Source organism: Alexandromys fortis, unplaced genomic scaffold (assembly GCF_014885135.2).
Source record: "Alexandromys fortis isolate MF-2015 unplaced genomic scaffold, M_Fortis_MF-2015_v1.1 scaffold_34, whole genome shotgun sequence".
Taxonomy (NCBI): Eukaryota; Metazoa; Chordata; class Mammalia; order Rodentia; family Cricetidae; genus Alexandromys; species Alexandromys fortis.
The window spans coordinates 3,441,052-3,468,373 of NW_026067933.1; the positions used below are offsets into that span (position 1 = coordinate 3,441,052).

General features: G+C 36.5%; 1 protein-coding gene across 3 annotated transcripts in view; it reads right to left on the reverse strand.

Annotated features, from left to right (window-relative positions):
- The window catches only part of Ptprz1 (protein tyrosine phosphatase receptor type Z1), a 179,145-nt gene that overhangs the window by 36,259 nt on the left and 115,564 nt on the right, over positions 1 to 27,322 (reverse strand). For 2 of the 3 annotated variants that reach the window (XM_050145943.1, XM_050145942.1), the window contains exons 11-13: positions 19,568 to 19,614; positions 14,796 to 15,756; positions 7,665 to 7,809 (exon numbers count right to left, since the gene is read on the reverse strand). In XM_050145943.1, coding sequence (XP_050001900.1) covers positions 7,665 to 7,809; positions 14,796 to 15,756; positions 19,568 to 19,614 — 1,153 coding nt within the window. Of the gene's footprint in view, positions 1 to 7,664; positions 7,810 to 10,093; positions 15,757 to 19,567; positions 19,615 to 27,322 lie in introns of those variants that run through there. The other variant, XM_050145941.1, reaches the window with a different exon arrangement.

Below are 27,322 nucleotides of genomic sequence, written 5' to 3' on the forward strand. Positions count from 1 at the left end.
CCACATGCCTTCTTCCCGCTACTTTTGCATCATTCCAAACGCTACATCCTCTGAGGGCCCTGGATATCTCTGTCACTATTCTCCTCCCTTTGCTTAGTCTGTGGGCCATGCCACTCTGAAAAATGCAAATCCTCTTTTTCTTCGGATGGGACTACATCTGGATGAACTCGAGCTGAAAACGCATTAAATACACACCCAACATACCACATGCCGTAAAATAGCAACATAAGTACGAGGTAGAGTGTTGGTTATTTGCTTCTGTGATAATGTGACTGGAATTTTTTAGTTATTTCACTGCCCAGCAACTTCAGAGAATAGCGAACTTTATCTAGCAAGTCCAGCAGAACACATCAAATTCAAAACTTAAAGTACAGTTTCTACTGAATGTGAACTCCTTTTGGTAGTATGGTAAAGATAAAAAGGGGTGGAACCATCTTAAGCTAGAAATCTTCCATTACTTATACATTCATTTATATGTTTTTACATTTATAGTTAGTTTTCTCCACCAAAATATAATCCAATCATGCAAAATATTACTACAATGTTATTCATAAATGCCATCATGTTATACATACCCCAAGATACATTTTTAATGAATGTAATATAAAATTGTGTATTAATAACTTATTTTATAACTTTACCATCAAGAGTTATATATATATATATATATATATATATATATATATGTGTGTGTGTGTGTGTGTGTGTGTGTGTGTGTGTTCATAGAAAGACATGGCACTAGGCTCTTAAGAGTTTAAGACCTTGAAGTTCACACCTGAAAGAACAGTATCTTCCAGAGACAGCAGTAGTATAAGAAGACAGGCGGATAAAGATTCAAGTACCAAAGGGGCCTGACACCAATTTCATCTTGGAAAGCAGAGTCTGCGGTCAGATGAGGAATGGGACAGTTGGAGACAACCAGGCCATGATAAAGAAACCATGCTGATGACAGTGCACACGAGTGACACTGGATTCCCACTGGAGCAGACACGATAGGTCAAGTGTGTTGCCTGTGCAGCCATGGGAACCATGTTCTGTCACTGACACTGAGGTGATGGACTTAGAACATGCTTTCTGAGACTTCCTGCAATTCACAGTTGGTACACGAATCATTTAGCAGTAGCCCTGGTACTTAGTGAATGTTCAGTTTGGGATTTTCAGTAACAAGGAGCTCGCATTTAGTTGCCAAACATTTCTTTCTTCTACTAACTTAAAGCCCATTCTCCCATAAGGATTGCCAAATGGAACAGGGAGCAGGCCTACTTGCAGTGATGCTGTGCACACTTTTCTATTGGTATCTACTCCTTGCTAGATTTATCTTCTGGACCTAGTTCATATTTTATATCGTTTTTAGATTACACAATCCACAATGTTTTAATACCTAAACCTACTTATCTGTGGTCCTTTCTTTTTCTGATTTTTTATTTGGAATTCATAGTTTAATAATCTGTTTACATATCAGGCAATTGAGCCTGCCTTGTTCTTGACAATTAGTGTTTCTCCCACCTGTTTTGGGACCCAAATGTCTTACTCGTCAATAGGCCAGGCAAGCATTGTCTTCCTTCAAGACAGCTCAAAGCATTTGCTCTGTGAAACAGCTTTCATCTCCTAAGCAGATTCTAGACCCCAATTCCTCTCCATCCACTGCATCTGCCACAGATTTTCATTTTTATGAATCTATAAAAGACTGCTTTGGAAAAAGTAGTTATTGAGTCCAAAAGTGGTCTTCAGTGTCTGGCCATCAAAATATGTTATTTTAATTACTTTAAGTAATTGTTTTTATATAATAAAAAATTATATTATTTTATAATATATTTGTCTATGTCTTTTTATTTACAGAAACCCAACTCTTAATATAGTTACAAGAGTCTAATAGTACTCTTCAGTATTCAGCATCTGTTGAATTAGATGGATTTGTAGCAGTAAATAGACTCTAACAACTATATGCCATTCAGATGCATACTTGATTCTGTTGTCTTACTGACCCTCAAGTAAGATAACATGATGTTTCAAAATGTTTGAAAGGGACAGATGGAATACATATGTATAAACAATTTGAACAATGAGGACCCTAAGAGAGACATACATATGTAATCTACATGGGAAGTAGAAAAAGACAAGATCTCCTGAGTAAATTAGGAGCATGGGGACCTTGGGAAAGTTTTGAAGGGAAGGGGAGAGGTAGGGGGGGAAGCAGAGAAAAATGTAGAGCTAAATAAAAATAGTAATAAAAAACAATTTGAATGGATAAATAAATAGATGGATAGAAGATAAGCTGGAAACAACGGGAGAATGGGAAGAATATATAATATAATATATTATAATAAAATATATAATAGAATATATAATATAAAATATATAATAGAATATAAAAATGGAAGTGAAAACATTGACCTTGTAATTTGCCATGTTGCTAATGTGTATTAGAGCAACTGGGTTAATATCAATTCTGCTAATTTCAAATACATAATGAAATTTTGAAGACAGGTGTTCCAATGATGATACTTGGCACTAATTTTCCCAAGACTCTTATAAGTCATATCAAAACTTTTGTATGAGGAAGAATTGACATCGTTTAGTTAGTAGGTCTGTTTTCCAGTGTAGTCTACAGGGAGAGTGACATTCTACTTAAAGGTAGTATGGTACTGGGAAGCCTACATTCATTGTTAGTTCTTTCCCAAGATTCACAAACACGGATTTAAAGTCAAGAGAGAATTTATATTTCCTAGCTCCATTTTCCCGAAGGAGAACAACTGTATCTATGGAATTTTCTGTTCTCCTCTACTTTTGGTGATGAGTCGTTCTGCCACACATAATGTTGGCATTTTTCATGGTCTAACTCTTTTTAAATGCTCTAAAAAAATTTGTAGTTTTTCTTTCTCAAAAAAAAAAAAAAGAAGAAGATTCTTTACTAATCTTCCCTGTGGAAGTAGTTTTGCATCTTAAAAACCTATGGTGTGGCTCATGTAAATTATACCTTAAAACATCTGGAAAACAATTTCAAAGCATATTACTTAATGTATGACAAGCCTAAGTCTCTATAGCCCATCTGTTCCGAATAAGTAGCGAATGTCTTCACGTCTATGTGCTAAGCGTTGATAACTGTGTCTCCTGCTAATTATCACTCCACAATGCTGAAAAAAGTGATGACTGTTTTAAACTTGTAGAGATAGGTCCCATCAATCAATGGTAATCTGATTATTTAATTTACACCTTTCTTTCACAGTATTTAGAATTAAAAGCTGGAAATGTGTAATTATATCTCTCTTAGAGTCCTCATACAAATACGAAACAACATTCAGAAAGTTCGTTCATTCACAGGACACCTAGAGAAAGCCTCACTGCACACTTAAAGATGCTCTTACAGGTACTGTCCAATGGAAAACAGAAGAAACGCATTCATAGGTCAGAAGTAGCATAACCAAGGCCAGCTAATAAATTAGAGGTGAGCCTGAGGAAGGGACTACATTTTTGCCATCTACCGTTCTGTTCTTCTGCTAAACTGTTTTCTCTCAGTGTCTCTACAAAAGCACAGGGAAGCACTTGGGTAAGTTAGACAAAGAACAGGACTCATGATGCCATTCAGGTTAATTTTCTACTAAAAATTATTTTAGAAAAACTCTTAAATTTTATCCCCCACATTTAGGTCTACAATCCTTTCCATTTTTTTTCATTTATTATTTCCTTATTTTGCATGTGTAGGCGGGGGGCACATGTTTGTAGAGGGCAGAGGACAAATTATGGGAGTCAGTTCTTTCCACCAATGTGAATCCCGGGGATTGAATTCAGTGAGCCATCTTGCTGGCCTCTATGATCTTCTTTGAGTTGTGTATATATATGTATGTGTGTGTGTGTTATGAGGAAAAGGTCCAGCTTGTGGAATCTTATACCCTCATAAAATTTGTTGAAATGATATTCTCTGTTCACTAGAAGAACTTGGGACTCTTGTCTAAAATTTGTTGATCACAAACATATGAAATTATTTCTGGGCTCTCAGTTCTACTTCATTGAACCGTGTGATTATTTTTAATGCCAGAACTAGTCTCTTGATTACTCTAGCTCTGGAACAAACTTGAAGTCAGGGAGTGTGTGGCATTCATCTTTGAAAAATTCTTAGAAGAAAATTTACAAGATAAGTCCTTATGACTCCAGGTTAGGAGCTGCCTTTTTAGATGCAACAGCAACTCATAAGCAATGACAGAAAAAAAAAGTAATAAAGTGGACTTCATCAAAATACAAACAATATATATTAAAAGATATTACTCTGCAAATAAGAAGTCTGTACACAAAGTAGAAAAAATTGTAAATTGGATAATGGTGACTGACATTATATGTAGTACATATAAAAAATGCTTGCAATTCAGATATAAGAACCGTGGACTGTGGAGATGGTTCAGTTGATAAAGCACATCCACACTAGCATGCGGACTGGAATTTATATATTTAAAATACATATAAAAGCCATGTCGGCATGGCAGACTGTATGTCATCCTAGAACACTGGAAGGCAGAGACTTGGAAATCCACAAAGCAAGTTGACCAGTTAAACCAGAAGAAAGGGCAAGACCTGGCTCCAGCGAGATCTGGGTTCAATTCTGACTCTACATTTGATGGAGGGAGATTGAGGAAGACATCTAAGATGAACGAATGTGCATATGAATAATATGCATAGATACTTGTATGTATACCCAGACACATACAGGCACACACACACATGCAAATATGCACGCACACGTGCATGCATAACACACATGTACGCATGCACACACACACACTCAGTAAAATAAAACAAAAAGCAAATAACCTAATTAAAATTAGGCTGAAAAGGATTTGAGCACACAGTTCTCTAACGATAGGAAATTGCTGAGTAAGGACAAGGAAAATAAGTAATCAGCACTATTAGTCACCAGGGCAAGTCTGCAGAGCGCGGGATGCATTGCACTGCCCACGTCAAACAGATGGCTTTTATAATCCATTAGCTTTATCTCATGAAAGTACCGGCTGGGTTTTTTTTTTTTTTTAAGTTTAAACATAAACTTTTGGAAAATCTCACAAGGACTGTGAATACTACACATATTGTATTTGTTGGCCTTAGATTTTCTTTTTATTCTAATAAGCAACTTATTTCTTTAACTTGAAATCAACTCCAGAAGGCTCTTCTTTTCCTGAAAAGGAAGGCCCTGAGATACTGTAGAGAAGCAGGCGGGTGGATGTGGCCTGCACTGCACCTGCCCGCCCGTGCTCTCCTGCTTCACTGCGCCGAGTTTTCTTCAGAATGTTCTTTCTAGCGCTCTCCTCAACCCGAACTGCTTCCCCTGCCTTAGTGTTTTCTCCCTTCCCATGGGCCATGACTGTCACAAACACCTACAATGCACCCATCTTGTCTGATGAAGTATATTATTAATAAATATGTTCACGTTGGAATTTGAATAATTCACGCAAACCTTGAACAAGAGACTATTGTGCACAATTCCCCACAACTCCAGTGTTGTAAATCAATCTAAAAGTTATTTTTTCTAGTGAGTTAATTTCATACAGACACATGTAAGACAGATATCTAGCACTGTTTAACACATTTTTGAAGGGGGTTAGCAAAGAGTGGCAATTTTTGTCAGTATATTTACTAGACAAAATGCATGCATAAACCACTCGTGTTGATCTTTTAACTGCATCCTCTATTCAAGGTACATGAAATAGTGTTTGTGAGGAAAAGAGAAACATCTTACTACTGAGGATTAATTGGTCTTAACAATTTAGTCTGATTTTTCTGATGATATATATGGAATTATCCATACTAACAAAAGTTGAGAAGACTTGGATTTTAGTTTCTCCTGAAGTATCAGACCATATTAAACACACTGAATTTTAAATTTGCACAACATAGCTTAGAACAAATTATAGAAATTATGAAACTTATTCTAGTTATTTCATTTAAGCATAAATCACCTGCCATTTTATTAGAGCTTAACATTAGCACTATTTAATAAGAAATCTATCTTGTCATGTCTTCCATGTTTTGTTAAATTTATTTAAAACAAATTCTCATTCATTCAAATGTTTCATTTTGTAGGGAAAATCAGATTAGACAAAAATAAAGTGAACAAATTGAATAGAAAAATGTGTCCAAAACTTTGAGCAGCAAGTCAAGAAAATCCAACCAACGCTGGCTGAAGAACATGTATGTGAGCATGTGATGCTCAGAGGCTGCCAACCACGGCATCTTCTATGCTACAGAATCTATAGAAGGAGACAGTCGCCACATGGGCACAGACAGAAGAAAGCTGCTTCTGCATCTTGCTAGTGACTAAATGGGATCCTAATAATGTGAGCCGCCCTTTCTTGGCTCGTAGACAGGAATTCTCCTATCATCAGCATCATCAAGTTCTTCTTTTCGGAAAAACAGTTTTACTGACTTGTGTTGTGTCTTTAATAAATTCATGAATTAGCTGTCTGCTCTGCTTAGTACAAGAGAGGATCTTATTAACAGGTAACTACCCTGGTCCTGGAAAGGTTTTGAAGGATCAATGAAGAGTATGAGGGCATATTTCAAATTCAAAGCCAATTATAAAAAGTTGTAAATACCTTTGCTTTTTTTATAGCACAGAAAATAATGTTTAATATATGATAGATCACATGCTTAAAATGGGCATATTAAATTCCTGTGAGTTTAATGAACATTTGAATTAATAAATAATTCATTTTGAGACAGTAGGATATAGGGAAAATGGTAACAAAAACAGTTGGGTGCTGGATCTTCACAAAAGTATCTTTAAATGACTAGGTGGTTATTAATGGTATATACACAATGAAAGAAAGGATCAAATATATTTTAATATTTCTTTTGGGCTTTGTTAATTCTTCACAAACTTAGTCTGAATGATAAAGAGGGAACTTCTCAACCAATATGACACTAGTGAATTCTTGAGATCCAGAACTTAATTAGTATCTTAAGTTAGACAACATTAAAACATGGCCATTCTCTGTATCCAACTGCAAACTCCTAATATTTGGTGAATTTGTAAAAAAAAAAAAAAGAAACAAAAAACCCAGTTAACAGCATGTTCTCTTTTAAAGCAAGCAAAACAATCATAGTCATAGGTTAATATGTACTAGAAAGAAATTGTCTTCAGTATCATCTTTGACACATTAAACCGAAGAGGCAAGGGTCCTTCCCCTGTTCTTTATAGCCATTTATCATATTTTTATATTTTTGTTGCTCAGTTTTGCTTTTGTGTATAGGCTATCATCTTCCATTACCATACACAGTGATATACATCATATAAAAATCCATAAAATATTTATTCATATAAAAATTGTTTTCCTAAGTAATAACTCTTGTATTTATAACAGTTGATAAAAAGCTGATTATCAATGGTAAATGCTATGATGATGTTAGAATGTTAACTTGGTTAATATAAAAAAGTACAGCTGTCGAGACACCTTAATAGACATCAACTAAGGTCATGGTTCTACCATTTGCCTTCAATTCTTTAAGCACAGAAAACGTCAACCTTTAGATTCATAAGTTTACCTTCTTCATAGGTGAATACATTAATGCCAGCTTTAGTGTAAAGGGAATTCTGAATAGATTTGGAGATCTTTCAGATTAAATATAGGCAGAAATCTGAGCTCTAATAACGTAAATTTCCAAAACACTCAACTTACCTCCAGTAGATGAGAATACCAACAAGAACCACTAGACAGATAAAAGTCAGTGCTGACACGATCACAAGGGGGACAACGGCCTTCTTCTCAGACTCCAACCCCTCAGCTAGACCAATACGGGACTCATGGCTACTATTACTGGCCTCTGTAGTCGGAGAGAATTGAGAGAGTTGAGATTTAAGATGGAAAAGTAGTGGTATTTTCCAGCTGGTTAAGTGCAGCCTGAATTGTTTCTACTTACCTTTACAGCTCTGACTCTATGATGCAAAGGCTGTTTAGACATCAGTTTAGGTAAAATAAAGCTTAATCATTACGGTAAGATATTAGAGCTATTAAAAAATAAATAAATCGTGAGAGTTAGGGGAGTTATAGCAGGACCTGGAACCAACACTGGTTGGAAAAAAATTGCTCAAGGTATAACTGAAATATAAACGTTAGAAAATTATTGTTAAAGGTTAGGGAATCACAGTGTTACTAAATCACTGTATGTGACCTTGATGTTCTAGAACTAATTTTATGTATGTATTAACCTTGTATTTTGGTAAACAATTAAGAAAAAATAGATAATTACTTTTCAATCAAGCAAACATTCAATTTTAAACACAGGTTGATTTTGTGTTATTTTCAAAATTCTTTTAAATATGTTTTATTATTTGAGAATTTCATGCATCCATATCATGTGTTTTGATCAGGTTTGTTTTCAAACTCTTGTCTGCTATTTTTCTATCAAAAACTGAAAATTCTCTATTTAATGCGAACTTAAAAAACATGTAATTAGGAAATTGTTTTCAAATACACGTGTGGACTGAAAACATCTAAAGACAGAACTTGAGTTAAAATAAAAGTTGGTGAGCCACTACTTTCATGTCCAATCAGGTACTCTATGGTACAAAATCTTTGAAAAAAAAAATCACTGTAACTAAGTTCTAAATTACTTTTTATAGGTTGCCTAAATAAATAAATAAATAACTCCAGAACTGTGGATATTGGTAAAGAGCTTCAATTCTTTGGTTTGAAGGGTATTCAGTGGAAAGCCAAGGCAATTATTCATAAGCGTTGTTCCAACTCTACCTGACCCCGGTTGCTGTCATGAACAGGTGCTGAGCTAACTTGAATGTCACATCAAAGTCTTCATACTTCCAGCATACTTCGTGGTGCATACCGAATGTTTCACTGGCCACAAATATGAAGAGTTAATTTCAAATATGTGATACCCTTTAAACTTTGGGGAGATCAACGCTCCTTTAAATGCACAGATGACATCACTACGTGTCTAACTGTGGAGAACTGGTTTAGCACAACAGCTTCCTGCGTACCCAGATTTGATTTACCACAACATCTTCCTGCATAACTAGAGTTGAGAACATAGGCTTAAGAACTTGGATCCATTCCTATGGAAAATGTACCAAAGAAAACAAATGATACCCATATTTCCCAGGATCTGATAACCATTTAGATTAACTATCTTCATTGGAAAAAAAAAAGTGAAATTCAAAGATGTACCTAAAAATTTATAAAACCATATAAATAAATTATAAAATATCATAAACCAGCCAATATTTGTATTGTGGTTAATATTCCTGTAAGAAAGCCAAAGTGTTGAATATTTAAATTAGGTCATCCATATGCGCTGGCCATTATGTTCTCTGTGGAGACTCATGTAGACTCATAAGTAATCTGATGATCAATATACTGAAATGTCCTTATAACATTTAAAATGGTATTTTGCTTTTTCCATGGCTATCTTTACATGTTTTCTATTATAAATATTACCTGAATGGAAAGAGATTGTGGGGAATAAATGAAATGACCTGTTTGTAATACTTGGTATCCAGTGATTGCAAAGGGTGTTTATATTCTCATTCATACCGTCATCTCTAAATTGTAACCCCTAGAATAAAAGCAACAACATCACCTGCAATGTTTTAAGAATGTAAAGTTGGGGTCCCCCTGAAACCCCACTAGATTGTTTGGATAGAGTGCATGTTCAAGTTTAAGAACAAAAAGTGTGAGTTAATAAAGTTTACATAAATTCCATGACCACACAGATTCACTGTAATATATACTACAAACACACACATATACATACATATACATATATGTGTATACATATATGTGTATATAGCCAATTATATAGCTTAAGCATATATACATACACACATGAAATATGTCAGGTATTACGTGTGATGTACATGGAAAATATGTATCTTGAAAATACATAATACAAATGCAATTACATTTATATGCTTGCATTGTAAACACACACTATCTACCATCTATCTATCTATCTATCTATCTATCTATCTATCTATCTATCTATCTATCTATCTATCTTCTCCATAAACATCCGTGTTAAGTTCTTGGGGAGATCTGATCTTTAAGTCTGTAATTGAGAATTAGAATGATTTTATAGTATTTACATATTATTGAAACCTAAGCATTTTGTACAGGATGGCATACCTTATGAAAATACAGACAGTCGGCAAGCAGCTTTGTGTGGTACTGAGAGTAACAATTAGTTGTCTTATTTTCATTTACTTGAGACTAAAATATTTGCTTTGAGAGAACTTATTAGATAGATTACTTAAATAACAGTAATTCAGTTATACATTAAAGAATAAGGTTGACATTTTAAGGGGCTGCGAATAAAACAATATAACTTTGGTGTGAAAATTTAAGCATAATATATATTTTATTGTTCTCTTTCATATAAGCATTTTCTATGAGAGACACTAATAATACATTTTCAGGGTTAGTTTTGTATTGACTCTTTACGTGACCTAGATCAAGTATCTTTTAGTCCGTGTTTGCACACAACACACACATACACACGCCCTATTTATATTAAGAAATATTATGTAAATTTTTCTACATCTTAAGTACCATAAATGCTAAGTTTCAGACTAGGGAATATTCAATAATTGGATAAGACAAACTCTCCATTAGTTTTACAGATACAGTTTTAAAAATGCCAGTTTCCCCCAGTCTTATTTGATCTTCACTCCTCATTAATAGTATTTCATGATGATGGATGTTATATTCATATTGCTTTGTCTTTGTTATTTGGGGAGCTTATTCTTAACAGCTAAATAAATCACATTAGTGTGTCTAAGAGAAATGGTTTCCTTCAATAATTCTAGATGTAGTGTTTTATTATATATGTGTTTAAGTGGCCTTTCCATAAGAGTATAATCTTGCAAAGAAGAAAAATAGATTGACTCAGGATCTTTCCCTTTAAAATAAATCTAGAGATGTAAAAAGAAAAGCAAGCTCTATAATTGAGGACGATAACAATTTGCCTATAGCTAAACAATACTACTGACTACAACGACCTATGGACTCACCATTCTCTCTCACACATCAGTTCATACACTGAGGCTGAAAGCCATGTTAAATGGACATCGAGTCAGAATACAGGAAAAAGGAACTTCCCTATGTAAATATATAAATTCTTATTTGCTTCCATACTAAAGAATAAACAACTCACTTGAATGATGAAAATAACTAAAAGCAAACATATTTTAATGACATTGGTTCTATACTCTGAATTTTAAACATTAAATTCTACGCAATTATTACCCAATATTACATTAGATTATCTTTTGACCTGCTAAGGTTTAAATGCTTTTACTGAAAATTAAAAAAAAATACCTCATCAATTAATCAAAGCGAATTATATTTTTTATCATGAAGTCTGTGGAATTACCTAGTTATTCATATGCCTAATGAAATTAAACTTGAGTTTTGTTACCATTGACATTTAAAGCACACATCTGTATGGTATATTGCAATCTGCTCCAAGAAACATCTGGCTAACAAACCAATTTGCATAAAATATATTAACAATGAAATGCATCTCTACAGAAAATGTTCCAGGTTTTTTTTTTTTTACATCTTGTCACACAATACCTATATGTAGTATGCATATTCATGTCTATTATTTAAGTAGGAATGACAAATATTTTAACAAACACAAAGTAGGATGTATTTCACTGGTTTATACTGCCCTCTTTAGGTGACAGAAAGAAACTCAAAGAAAGATACTTTTATAACAATATGTTTATAAAGATCTTGCTTAACTATTAAACCTTGTGACTCTTTTTAGAAGCTCTCCCAGCTACTGAGGACATGTGAAGTGTCTCCTTGCTTTCCATTGGTGCACAGGTGCTTATAGCATATTACTGAGATTCTTAAATCCAAAAGGATTAGTTTACAAGTTATTTTAAGAAACAAATGTGAACATGTAAATTGTCTAAACACAGCACACTGCATTGTAATGTACTAATGGTGTATTATGAACACATAATTGATTCTACACACAATTGAAACCTGTAGGATAAGAATTAGTAACAAAACATAAAAATTGTATTGATGAAGATAATTAAATCAAGGGCCAAAATATGTTGAATATTCATATAAGTATAACGATGTCCTTAGGAGCTTTAAATTGATTTGTCGAGTGTTTTGATTAAAAGTGAAGATCTGATGGTGATCTTTTCTTCCATGATTCTTCTATTTTACTTTCATAGCAAGAAAATTAGCACATCTCGATCTATCCCTCTGCTCATAACTAACCTGCCTCTGAACTGTTGGATACTTCTGAGTGCCCACTATTAACAGATGGTGTGGAGGACCGTGGAGATCCAGGAGCTATGCCTGTGTCGTCTGTTTCCAGGACACCATCAGCATCCTTTTCGTTAACATCTGGAAAACTGAAATCTGCGGGAGTCTCATTATCACTGAGGCTATCTGAGGTGCCTTGCCCTGACCCACTCTCTTCATCGCTTGTCAAAACTCTCCAGGCTTTAGATTCTGGGGTGAGAGGAGGGACAGCACTGCCCATCGGAATGTTACTGTCCTCTTTCCCCTCATTGTTCTTTTGGGGGTGCATAGCTGTTGGTGGTGATTTATCAGGACTTTTGTCCACACTAGTTACACCTGCACCTCCATTTTCTTCTTCAGGATTCTCAAGGAGCAAATGGGAACCTGGGTCACTCTGATCCACGGGACTATTTTCCTGGATGTCTGTGTCGTTCGTTACCCTTTCTTGTGATTCTCTATAGGGCGAGCACGACATACACTTATTTGTGGGAAAGCGATCACTATCTATGTCGTCATAATCATCATCATAGCCATCGCCACCTTCACCTCCCACTAAATCAGCATCGGAGCTGGCCCTATGAGTCAGTTTAGAAGTGGACTTAGAAGGAAGATGCAACTTGGCTGTGGTCACAGCGACATCTCTGCTGGGGGAAACAGCTGAAATGGAAATGGACCCACTTCCTAATGGAACAGAATGGTCCGTAGACACAAGGACATCAGCAACAAGCGTTGGTAGGCCAGCAAGTACCTTATCAGTACTAGAAGTTTCAGTGAGCATGGAAACTTCCTCAGAATACACAAGCCTGTTTAGAAGTGTATTTTGTGGCCCATCAATCGAAATAACAGGAGTAGCAAATGCGCGCCCCTCCTGCGGAGGAAAGGCCTGGCTAGTGTCCGCATGTGCAGTATGGAACAGCTCATCGTTACTGTACAAAGACGACAGCACTTGCTGGGGACTTGCGCTCTTACGCAAACCTTGTTCAGAGTATTTCTCACGTGTGTAGGGAACTGTTAAACCTCGAAGTGAAGTGGAGTGCGTATTAGAAGGTGAGACATCAAGGACGGGTTTAGAGGCAAAGTGCAGCGTGCTTCCGCTCCAAGCAGACTCTGATGCCATGGGATGCCCCATGGAAGAGCTGCTTTGTTCAACCTTGGCGGTTTCAGCCAACGCTGGAGCACTAGGCACAGATGGAAGAGCGGTTTTAAGCAAGGTGTCAACATCAGAAGCCTGAAAGGAAGGTTGCAGCAACGCTTCAGTACTAAAAGGAGACGCGGCCTCAGAGAGCGAGGGCTGTGTTGAAGGATGTAATACTTCACTGGGAGCAGGGTCAGAGAAGGCTGGCTCTGTGTTTGCGCTAAGCGTGGGTTTAAGCCAAGTGTCACCAAGTGCTTGAGATGCAGTGTGTGCAGGGTGAACTGGGAAGTGATTTTCTGGAACGTGACTAATCTCCTGATCAAAAACCTTAGTGAAGGGATAAGCAAGAGACTCTGGCAACATGCCATTCATGCTAGAAGTAGGAACGGAGGTTTCTTGGAAAGCTGTATCCCACTTATCTACAACAGCAGACATCTTTGGCATGCCTGTGCTTTCAGAATGGTACCCCATCTCACTGACAGAAGACACTTTCAGTTCAGTCTCATTCCCATACATCACTTCACTTCTAGACAGCGGCTTAACATCATCACCAAACACAGATGTCGTGAATGTAAATTCAGCTACAGAAACAGGTGAAGAAATGTTAAGAGTTCTCAGCCCATCTGTGTCAGGTAAAAGCAATTCACTATCGGAGGATGCTCCAGACCACTCCTCATCACCAGAGAAGGCAGTAGGAGACTGCAGTAGTGATGCAGTTGGAGTAACAAGTGAGGACCCAGGCATTAGGGTATGGCTAGGACTGATACGTAAGGGCCCCTGATCGGCTACACCGACAGACTCATGCACAGGTATTGCAGAACTGGAAGAAACAGTGAGCACGTGGTGGAAGCCCTCAAAGGCGTGGGAAGCTTCAGGCCCCGAAGAATAAGCATGCATAACGACATCGCTGCTGGGTGACTCGATTTGAGAAACCATAGATGCTTTATAAAGGACAGCGGATTCACTACCAAATTCCAGCGTCTCTGAAGCAGCAGCGTGAGCGGTGGCCTGATGCGACACCACAGCAGAGTACTGACCAAGGCTGGGCTCTAGCAACACATCACCCCCAGCCACCAGCAGAGAAGCATGCAAAGACAGCGTGTCCCTCTCAGCAGCTGAAGGAACTTGTGGAAGGGTGTGAGAAACCGTATGCAGACGGCGAAACAGTTCACTACTGAAGGAAGCAGAGGAAAATGGGGGCAAAGATGCACCGCCATAGGAAGACAGGGTGGATTCAAACGACACACCGACACTGGGAAATACAGGCGTAGCATGCAAGGCCGAATCACTACTCGAAGCAGCAGGGGTAGTGTTGAGGGTCTGATTGTCAAGCAACAAAGGGGTGACTAGAGGAAAGACTTCACTACTGTAGGGAGGTTGAAGAGGTGTCTCACCATTGTATACGGGTTGAGTTGTCTGTGAGTGGAGTACGTTGAGGGTGGGAGCCAAATCAAGTGGTCTGGAGGACGGCGTGAAAGCATGCGGTGTGACTTGGGTTGGGAGGTAGGCAAAGGTAGAATAGTGTGGCATTTCCGTATCTGTGACTGAAGGGCCCTGTGACACCGTGGCACCCGGAGAAAACGACTCAGTTGTCTCCCCAGATTCATCAATACGTAGGTCTGTGGAGTTAACCTGGAGGAAGCTCTCTCTGCCAGATCCGGTCTCAGGCTGAGTGGTTAGATCTGTGGAACCAGGAAACCACACACTCCCATCAGGAGAAGGAACCTTCAGTGACTCTTCTGAGCCTGACGCAGCTGAATCCTCTGAAGCACTTTTTGTAGATCCTGGCTTCAGAATGTTGTAGGTGATTGCATCAGGCATTGAGAAAAAAGGGACAGGAGAGGTGGCAGGGCTGGAGCCTGAAGAATCGTCTCCTCTATCAAGCCTGAAATCGGTCAGTAAGTTTTCTTCCTCACCGATGTCAGTGGACAACTCTTGGTACTCTGTTATGGAAACCATGTTTAGAGATTCTGCAGTCCCAGACAAGTTCATCTGTGGGAAGACAAAGAGAGTTTTAGATCCATCATTTAAGGAGGCTGAAGTACTTTCCACACCTTGCGGTGGCAGCTTAGTGACAGTCTGAGAAGGCAAGGACATTTGTTCTTCTGTATGTGATTCAGCAACTTGTTGGGAAGTAGAATTCAGAGATGTGTGGAGAACATCACTCTTTGCAGAGAATTCATTTCCTCTTGTTGGAGATCTGTTAGTCTTCGCTTCGTTATATTTAGTCCCTATGTGATTGTAGTGAGTTGTGGTAGTAACCTGGGGTTCCTTTTTCCTTATTTGATTTGTGGCACTGTCTCTACTGGGATTCAAGCCAGTGTTTTCTTCATTATCTTTTCCATATTCTTCCTCCTGTGAAAGGAGAACAAATTTTAAAGGAACATTAAGACATTAGAGAAGAAAGTTAAATATCTTACACAACAATACACTATGATTCTACACTTGTAGGACCTTGGTGACTTCTGATCCTCACAGGACACCATTCTCCTATTCTATTCTATCCTATCCTACCCTACCCTATCCTATCCTATCCTATCCTATCCTATCCTATCCTATCCTATCCTATCCTTCTATTTATCTTTTGGATTTATTTAACACACATTTATTGTATTCCTTTTATTTTATATTCACTAGGGAAAGCAATGAAACTAAATGAAGCCACTTTAGTTATGACTGCCTTCATTTTAATGCTGCATAATAAGGGAACAAAATAATACCTCAAAAATACTTGCTTTATAATCTGACCCAGTTTGGCTGAGCACCAGTGTCCAGCTTAGTGGGATTGAATTTCTACCCTCTACCTCAATATTAAAAGTCCAAGAATCTACCTAGATCTCTGATGTCACTACAGACTATGCCCAATACTAAGCACTGATCAAGCCTTCCACTTCCTGTTCTTTGTCTCATTCTTAGCAGATGATACTCTTGTTCATTTTCCAAGGAAAACAAGGAGACAAAAATCACATATGTTTCCAACACTGAAAACACTGCTCAGTGCAATCACCCCTACCTGTACTGTTCTATTGTCTCTACGTAATTGCTAGGCTTTCTGCCAAAGACTCATTCCTATATCTATGTAGGAGTGGACTTTCTATTGTCTCTTTACAAACTGAACACAGTTGAGCTTTCCTCATTTTCTCAAATCCTCAGATTATTCTAACCAGTTTAAGTGAATTCATGTTTCTTCTGTTGAAAAAGAACATAAAAGAAAATTTCAAATTTAACCTCAATTATCATTTTAAATTTCTTTCCCCTTCTGAACTGAATCTTCCAAAAGATAAATCATGTATTGCTATACATGGCCTAATAATTTCTATGGGCCCCACACTAATATTCATCTTTGCTTATGTTCCCCACTAATCCACTTTATCATACCCTGCCATAAACCATGAGGATTTCCATAGAAATTTAATGGATCCTGGTGGGACTCACCTATTTTTCCCCAAAGCATATTTTGGGGGGGAAACTTTACGCCCATCATGTACATATACTTCGTGTGATTTCTTTTCTAGCAGATTTAAAATTTTATGACTTTCAAATAAAACATCACTTAGAATCTGAGGGAAATGATCGACCATTCTCCAAGCTTTGCTAGGTTCTGTAGATTCTGTGAGGTTATAACATCTTGTGCCACCATTTCAAGAATATATTTTTCATGCTCTATGACATATATATATGTATGTATATATATTGATTGCAGATATTTTAATCAATGTTCTTCTTATAAGTTCTCATAGAACTGTAATTTCTATTCTTGCTTCTGTGTTACCACACCTGTTTTCTCAACTTTTCCCTTTTGAATCTGAAGCTTTAAAGCTCTGATCATGCAGAGGTGGCTTTTTCACAGTGATGCTTTTCCACCTGGAGAGGATCTACTTCTCATTTTGATACTCAGGACTTAAAAACCATCGTGGATACAACCCACACCCTTCTCAGCCTCTCTCATTCACTCCTGCACGAAACGGAAGACTAGAAGGTATTGGGAAATAAACAGTGGGTGAGGGGAGTGGCATTTTCAACCCACCTCAAAGTCATACTGTAGGAAAACACACTATTAAATGTAGCTGTTCGGACCTGACCATATATGTTGATAGTTAATTTCTATAAGCTGAAATATATTGATTTGTAAAGTTAAATTGGCTAATCATGGTACCTGGACCTAATGCTTAAAGTCCCATGTATGTGGTGGCAGCCGACTCCTTTCCCATAGGAATGCAAACAGTGTTGTTTTTTACATTATAAAATGGATTGTTCCTTCTTTGGATGCTACTGCCATGGGAAATCCCACAAATACTGAATATCTTTTGTTTCTCTGACAGAACACAAACCTTCCTGACAAGGAAATGTTTTTTTTTAAGTTCTACTGAGCCTTCTCACATATATTCCTCTGTGAACTGTGTATTCTCTCCCTTTATTTCCTGATTCCCACAATTCTCCACTCTGTTGTGCTAGGAAGTGGGAAGTAGGAGAGTGAGAATATTGTCCAGGAACTTCGTAGTTTATGTTTCCATGACAGGATGGCCCTGTCCTTCCACAGGGGTCCCAGCATCTGCTGGAAGACAGTTTTTACATCTTCTCCCTGACTTTCAGATGTAGGTATATAGCAGTCTCTGATAGCTGTAGGTCCAAGTGTACAAACCTACCCCTCGACATCCATTGACATTCTCAAACACCTTTGAATCGTTTTTTTATTATTATTATTATTAAATCAACCTCACTAAATACACTTGTTTGTATCTGTTTCTTGTTGGAATCCGAACAGATATGCTGGGTTATTTTCCCTCTTCCTGTAGAGGAAACTTTAACTATAACACGATAGACTTATCGTGGAGGTGTAGTTCACAAACACTGCAGCTTACTTTTCTAATGGGAAGATCTGCTTCTTTGTAGTCGTGTAGCTGGTGAGCCTTAAACAACATGCTACATATGAAATATATATTATATACAGTCTCCTTTAGCAATCTCTAACCTTACACTGCTAGAATTTATAGCCTAGTCACACAACTAAATGCTATAATAAACAAAACACAGTGGTTTTATATAGAAACTTGCTAGTAATTAACATTGGAACATTTCAAACAACTTCATATGCATCTCCTGAGGCCTCTGTAGTGTCAATACTAATTACTAGTAAAAAAAATAGGGAATTGTAATCATGGCTACTATAATGAAAAATAATTGTATACTACATTTCGTACAAAATGGAACACAAATAATATTTGCTAAATTACTAGAACAAGGGCTTGTTTCAGTTTATCAGATAAAAAGAGTTAACTTGGCAGCATAGCAAAAAAAAGTATTTTCATTCTTTTGACTTGATTTTGTTAATTTTATCCATTATTTGTATATATGTGAAAATGAGTATGTAGTCACACACAAAAAGCTATCCCTAGATGAATTTCATGAATTCTTGTTATAAAGTAGAATAAGTATTTGGGTAAAACAATCCATTGTAAGAAAGGTGAATGATAGATATATAAATCATTGAGGCAATTATTTCTGTAAAATGATAACCTGATTTCAATTCATTACTAGGTAATGGTAATAATTATAATTTTCTCTGTTTCTACACAATTTGATGCATATGTTTACATCATTTTGAGTGCCTGATTTGAAAATATAGTTTCAGTTATGATGAACAATACATTTATGGTTAGGTTGAAATATACATTTATGCAACAATTGTTTTCTCTCATGTCAAAAAGTAAGATAAAGTTAAAATTTGTTGATATTCTCAAATGTTTATTTATTCAGAGGACATTGTGCTGGAAACATATACTTTTTATATGAATAGCTCAAATACAAAAAATATTCTATTTATAACCTGGTCCATATTTATTATTAGTTTGCCATTGGTTATTTATAAACTGTAGCAATTTTAAAAACCATAAAAATATTACTAGAAAAAATAGATAGCTACAAAGATCCAATCTAGCTGAAACCTATAGCTAAAATTATTTGTAAAGCTGATTAGTTTTTCATTATAACCATTTTTGGGTGTTAAACTAATCAAAGTATCTTCCAGGTTTTTCATAAATTACATATACTAAGCACACAGCAACTATTCTAACAGTGAATCATACAACAGTATCTAAAATCCAAGTATTAATTCTAGATAGGTTTATAAACTTTTAAAAATTGAATATAAAAATGGCTATAATACCTTGATGATTTCTTCAGATCCAATTAGCTCAGGAAATAGATCAAGCTCTACAAAATTAAAAACAATATTATTAACAGTGTTCATTTAACTCTTGCAACCTTATAAGCTTATCTTTAAGTGGAAAGAGAGTTTTTAAAAAAGTGAAAAATCACTAGGCTTGAAAATATCTCAAAATAAAAATGCCACATTTTAGTTTTCAACACTAGTTATCAACCCATAACATAGCACTAAAAACTGACAGATGACATTGATTTCTATCTTCTCTCAAATTGTCTTCCCCAAGCCCAGCCCAACTCCCACCAAGGCTGAGAAGGAGAAAGAGGACAGGGCAGTAATAAAACTTATGTAAAAACAAGCCACCAGGGCATCTTTGGAGCTGCCAGGAGGAGAACTGAGGGGTGACAGAGACTCTGGCAGGATTCTTTCCCGAAGTTGTTCTGATTAAGAGCACTTGTACTTATTGAATGCAGGCGAGAACGTTTTATCAGCAAGCTTCAGCATAGGCTGGCACTACGGAGAACTGGGCAGAAAGATTCCTTTATATGTTCTCCAGGGAAACTCAGCTAATACCATTTATGCTATTGTAGAGAATTAGTAAGCGATTCATTCAAGTCTGCTTTTTATTTTCCCAAACAATTAGAATCAACACATTTTTTACTATTGCTAAAAAAGACCCATTAGCAAGTGCTAGAATAAAGTCTGGTGATATAGCTCAGTGGTTGAGTGCTTGCCTGGGAAAGATTAAAACCTGGTTCTTGGTGTACAGAAAGGAATCTAGCACACAAACCAATTACTGAGAGTTGATAGCTATTTCTCAGTCTTCAGCCAAGTGTTGGGTTTATTATGATAAAGATAAACACAGCAGCAGAGAGAGTTTGGGGCATTGTTTCAATGATGTCTTGATATTATCCGGGCTGTTATGAAACTTCATTCCATTGGCAGTTGTGCTCCACCTTGATGTTGCTTGTGCTCCGTGTTTAAGTCTTTATACAGTAAATGTATATTTTTAAACAATTCCATGGCATAGCTGAATTGATATTTAATATTCATCATATTTTGACTTTTCCTTCAATATCGACTGTCACAAGTTCATTTTTATCATCAGAAACTTGCTAGGTATTAATAGAAGTAAAAGCAAAACCATAGTTGGGTACATGAACTCTATTTAGAAGAGAAATCACATGATGTCTATAAATGTACTCAATTCGTATAATTTAAAGTTAATACTCTTAAAAGCTTAGCTGTTACAGTTACTTACCCTTACTAATTTTCTGTACTATCAAAGTGAAAATTCCCAGGATTACATTAAATTCTCCTCAATTATTTTTCCTAATGAATATCGACTACAAAAGAGTTTGGAAATTTTTTATATGGACCAATTGTTCTGTTCTTGTTCCTATGTAATCATTTCCTCACATCTGGTTTTTATGTTCTTTGCTCATAATGGTTCTGAGTTATTAGTGATATCTATTCTCTCAAACACCTGAGTCCGTGTAACCATCAAAAAAACCAACATGTGGGACATTACCAACACACAATGCACTGCGGCTAGACTTGCTTTTCTGAAAGCTGCGGCGGGAGTGGAAAGGTCCAGGTGGAGAGCATCTCCAAATGCTGTCCATGGGACACTGTCTGTGGCTTCCCAGGAGCCACGTCTTTTCATCTGCTTTTAACCATTTCAATTATAATAAAGTCAAATCATAATGAAATATTTCTTAATGATGACTATATTCTACTATATATTTTTCACCTTTATGAAAAAACTCAGCAGTTTTGTGCTTTTTTCAATATGCATCAGGACATGTTTTAGATTTGTAAGACTGTTTAACTTCATCTGACTACATATTTTTAATGAAAAAAAACCCCCCAATTTTCTTATTTATTTGATAGGGTTGGGGTGAAGGTTAACTTCCTTTCATTTCAGTATTCTCAGTATATATTGAATTTGATATATTTTATCTTTCATTAATCAGCATTAGTTAACTATATGGATCATGGCTCCCCCCAAATGAAATGTGCATACTTATCCGTCTAACCATGTCACCCCAGAGTATGAGTCACTGCTATTGGACTTGAGTTCACTGCTCACTACAGTACGAGCAAGCCTTTTCTGGGCCTCCTTAGGTTCTGAGCAGCCTGTGTGGCTCTCTCTGTCCCATCGAACCCTAAGGAGCAGGTCCCCATCTTCACAATGCTAAACACAAACTCTCTTTGAAAGATCTTCACTCTAGTTTCCAACTGGACTCAGACCATTTTAATAAAAATTCTGGGGCTTCTTAAGTAGGGCAATTTTAGGAACCGTTTGTGTTTTCCTTCAAGATCCTGAAGCCATACTTCTGAGTGTGAAGGTTCAAGACCAGCATTCAAGGTAGGGCTGGACAGCAATGGGTTATCTCACATTGGTCTCCCTGTGATGGTTCCTCAAAAATGATAAATCATATTCTAGTAATGACTTGGGTATTACTGATTTTAAAAAAGTTACAAATTATACTGGTTTATAGAGTAGCCTCACTTCAGTTAAATAGGCTGCAAGTGACTCAGGGAAAAATCTGATAGCAAATGTGTCTCTCTTCTTTTTTTCTTTCTTTCTTTCTTTCTTTCTTTCTTTCTTTCTTTCTTTCTTTCTTTCTTTTCCTTCCTTCCTTCCTTCCTTCCTTCCTTCCTTCCTTCCTTCCTTCCTTCCTTCCTTCCTTCCTTCCTTTTAGAGTGAATACTTAAAATTCACATTTGTGTAATAGCTGATCAAACACGGGTGACAAACTCAGAGGCACATATAATGCTAGATGTATTTAAAAGTAATACATTAGTAGACATTAGAACCTTAATATTTCATAATACAAGGACGCAACACTGATAATATTTGACAGCAAAGTTATTTAATTGTTTTAAGGTAAGCCAAGTTTCACAGTGTCGGATGTAAAAATAATGTAAACTCCAATTGTTTCAAAGTGTAATTTAAAACAGAAGTAAATCACAGCCTTAGTAGCATGGCATGATGCATGGGGAGTCATGACAGCTCCAGCGATGTAACAATGATGCCAGAGACCAAGCACAAATCACACGCTGAGTGGATAGTAAAATGTGTGGATTTCTTTCGCCATGTGTTTAAACTTAACATATATAGTTGCCAAAATCCTAAAATCTTTAAGGAAGTGTCTTTTATACTACATAATCTTTATATCAGAGAAGAGAATTGAACATGCTTATGATAGTTGCAATGAAATGAATATATTTATGAATTATTCATTTAGGAATAATTTATATTTGTAAATATAATTTCCTAAAATGTATCTTAAAATATTTCTTTTCCACACTAAGAAGGAAATCTTGAGACTTTTAAATTATTTTCTTAACATGAATTTATGCATGCATTTTAAAATAGTGCTTGAAATAATAATTAATGGACGTTAGTTTATGTTAATATTGTTGTATATAGGATGTAAATTAGTATGCACAAGCGATAAAGTTGTGAAACAATAAATTTAAATGCAGAATTTAATCAAATGAGGAAGTTAAAGAAACAATATAGAAGACTGAATTTTCCTCAGATTTTGAGTTAATACTGGAGATCTATGAAAACATGAGGGCAATCATAAATTTCCTTATTCATTTCCCATTTGAACAAGATCAATAAGCTATACAGCATTTAGAAAACAGCTTATTTTAAATAATAGCAGATTAATTCAATCGTCTGTATCCTAATATCACTAAGGTAAAGGAGTTGCATGGCAAACAGCATAGAAAGGCACTGATCAGAGCTAAAAATACTCGCCAGGCTAAGACATTCCAATATTAGCCACAAAAATAACAAAATCCACTAATTAGAAAGTGACCTATTTTGCCACACCACAAGGTGGCATCACTGTCCAGAGTGTTCCATGTGTACCATAGAATCAATATTGAAGCTAGTAAGAATTGTAAGTAAGCACATAAAGAAGCAGCCTTTAAAATCAGGTGAGAAGGTTTAAGAGAATTAATATTTACTTCATTATTAATAAGAAACCTCCAAGCTTCAAATAAACTGATTCTTGACAGAGACTTTTTGATGAGCATAGTTAGGGGACAATATACCCATTAAGTTCATTTTCTTGCGTTCTTACATTTATCCAGTCAAATATCACTCTACACTAAAGCACTGTTACTATACAAAGTGTTTTCGAGGTCTAAGACATCCGTGGAGATTACATGGTAGGTCCAACCTAGCGTCCCGTCATAGAAATGTTCAACAGTGCCCCGATCCTTTGAATAAATAGAAATTAAGTCATAATCTTTATTATTTTGTACAAATGAGAAAATACTAGAACAATTAGCAGTGTGTCAAGATAGACTCACTCTAAAAACAAAGCACCCAGAGACAACTCATACAGAAGATGTCCATTTGATCGTTCTCATATGCAACAAGCATCTCAAGATGAAAAAATAAGCAAAAAATTTTAAAAAGTTGGAAAATCTGGCATAGTAAGCAGTGTAGGACAGGTTATAGTAAGCAGCTCGTTTCTTATAAATGCCTTGGAATCTGCTTTATGTACAGAGATGGGAGTGCTCTATATAACTAAAACAAGATAATTAAGTGAATATGCCCAATATAATTCATACTAAATGCATCAATTATATAATACATTTTGGTCTATTTATATGTGCCTGGCTAACCTGGACAATGTCCCTTTAATATGGGAAACTTTAGAGAAAGTTGTTGTTCCCTGGAATATCATGACACAGAATATAACAGTGGTCAGTTCCTGCATGTCTCATTTTTTAAATAAAATTTAGCATTGACTTTCCATTTAAAAACAAACCAATTTTCCAACCCACAGAGACAGCTGACCTGGGCTCCTGGAAGCTCATGGTCTCTGAACCAACAGCTAGGGAACCTGCATGAGACCAGCCTAGGCCCTCTGCACAGTTGTGTAGCTTGGTCTGTTTCTGGGGCTCCTAGCAGTGGGATTAGGGCCAGTCCCCGGTGCTTGAGCTGACTTTTAGGAAACTATTCCAGATGCTGGTTTGCCTAGCCCAGCCTTGATGCGGGGGAGGAGCTTGGTCCTGCATCAACTTGATGATCATGCTTTGCTGATGCCCATGGGAAGCCTGCCCCTATCTGAACAGAGATGGAGGAGGAGTGGACAATGAGGGAGCAGAGAGGAGGTGGGGTGTAGGGGGTGGGGGAGGGAGGGAATGGGAGGAGAGAGGGAAGGGCAACTGAGGCCCCCGTGGTCAGGATATAAAATAAATAAAAAAATTAATAAAAGAAAAAGAACAACAACCCAATTTTCAAAACAAAACTAAATAAAGGTAGTAGGAAAAATGATTATATAGTGGCCATGAGGTGTAACATTTAAAAACAAGCATATCCCATGAGCAAGTCATGAACTATCAATGAGCAAGGGCTTTGTATTATTTGGTTGGCAAGGGAATGCATTATGATATTTAACAGTCACAAATTCTTTAAAGTTAAATGTCAACTAGTGAGAACAATCATACAATGTGATGAAACATGCTTGTTATATGGGCTGACATTGGCTTAAACTGCTACAGCCTGTAGACAATTAAAGCAAGGCGTTTTCCACTCTGTACATAAAACATGGTTATGCTACAACTATTCATTGACATGAAAAACTTGAAAAGACTGTAATGATCATGCGAGGGTTGGCTAAGGAATATTCACATTTATGTATGTAGATATGCATTTATGTGAATATGCATGTTGTGGAGTACACCCATATATATGTGTACACACACACTTCAATTCCAGTACTTGAAAACTACTTTTAGTGATAAAAGGAAAACTAGGTAAATCTGAAACTGTTAAACTATGCCTATGTCTTGAATGGTCTATTGCATATGTTCAAGATCAAAAGAATTTTTCTTAATGTTTAGAAAGGATGCATGCAGATAAACACAGTTAGAAACACTTTTGTTTCTGCAAAATAAGATTGGTGCATTAAGGAAGCAAAAAACATGCCCCAATCAAATTATAAAAAAATGGAAAAATATTTAAAGTATACTTCGAGATGCTTCATATAGATATTTCAAAATACCTGGCATAATCCTAGGGTAGAATATACTTACTACATGCTTTGGGGGCTGAAAAGGAAATAAATATAAATGAAACCAAGTCTTTAGTAAGTCTAAAATAAGTATCAATATTCACTTGTCAATTTCCATTTGATGATTTTTACAAACTGAATAGATCTTGTTTTTCTTGTTGTATGAGTATACAATATTGGCATTAATAATAAAAGTACAGATTACCTTATATTAGAAAAAATTATTTGTTTTTCTGCCCTCTAACAGAAAAGGAAATTTTCTGTGTTCGAAAGGATATAAAGTCAGTTTTATACTTATGTTTTCTTTTTTTTTTTTTTTTTTTTTTTTTTTTTTTTTGAATTTTTTGAGACAGGGTTTCTCCGTAGCTTTTGGTTCCTGTCCTGGAACTAGCTCTTGTAGACCAGGCTGGCCTTGAACTCACAAAGATCGCCTGCCTCTGCCTCCCGAGTGCTGGGATTAAAGTCGCGCGCCATCACCGCCTGGCTTATACTTATGTTTTTTGAGTACACTCCATACTGATTTCCATAATGGCTGTATTAGTTTTCATTTTCAACATTAGTGGATAAGAGCTCTGTGGTGGTTGAAAAAAAATTGGCCCCCTTAGGGAGTGGTCCTATTAGGAGGTGTGGCCTTGTTGGAGGAAGAGTGTCACTGTGGGGGTTGGATTTGAGGTCTCCTTTTGCTCAAGCTATGCTGAATGTGACACACAGTTGCTTCGATTGCTTATGGATTAAGATATAGAACTCTCAGCTCCTTCTCCAGCACCTTATCTGCCTCTCTGCTGCCATGAAGATAATGGATTACCTTAGAAACTATAAGCCAGCCCCAATTAAATTCTTTCTTTTATAAGAGATGTTGTGGTCATGGTGTCTTTTCACAGAAATAGAAACTCTAAGACAAGTTCTGGAAACGTCTTTCCCTACATTCTCATCAGCATTGATTCTCTCTCTCTCTCTCTCTCTCTCTCTCTCTCTCTCTCTCTCTCGTCTAAAAAGAACCATTTTGTCTAGGGTGAGATAAAAATCTCAATGTGGGTTTAATTTGCATATCTATAATGGCTAAAAATGTTGAACATTTACTAAAATAGTTATGGTCATTTGCATTTCTTTCTTTTCTCCTTTCCTTTCTCCCTCTCTCCCTTCTGTCCTTTCCTTGGAGAGCCAGCAAATGGGACCAGCCTAGATGTCCATCAGCAGATGAATGAATGCCCTTATCACACAATAGAACTGAAGTCAGTCATTACAGAAAAAAAAAAAAATCATGGCATTGTTGTAGAAATTGGTGCCGCTGTAAAGTACTGCGCTGAGCTAAGTAACAATCAGACCCTGGAAGACAAATACTATATTTTATCATTTACATAGAATTCTAGATTTTGACTTTCATATATGTGAAGAGGTAGGTGGGCACACGTCATCAAGCTAGAAAGAAGTCCATGAGAGCGAAAATAGAGGTCTTAACTATGTGGGGGAAATAGAATAAACATAGCATGAAAGCAGAAGGGTGGTGTCTGGGGGTAGGGATGGGATTAGCGGGAGGGGAGCAGAGGGGAGGCGTGGGAAGGCCAAAACAAGTATGTATGTATGAAAAGGCTATAATGAAACTCATTACTTTGAACGCTAATAAAAACGAAACTATAAAAACACCCAACAAACAACAAAGCCAGAAGACAGCACATGTGTCCCCTATAATCAAAACAGCCTCATTTGCTCA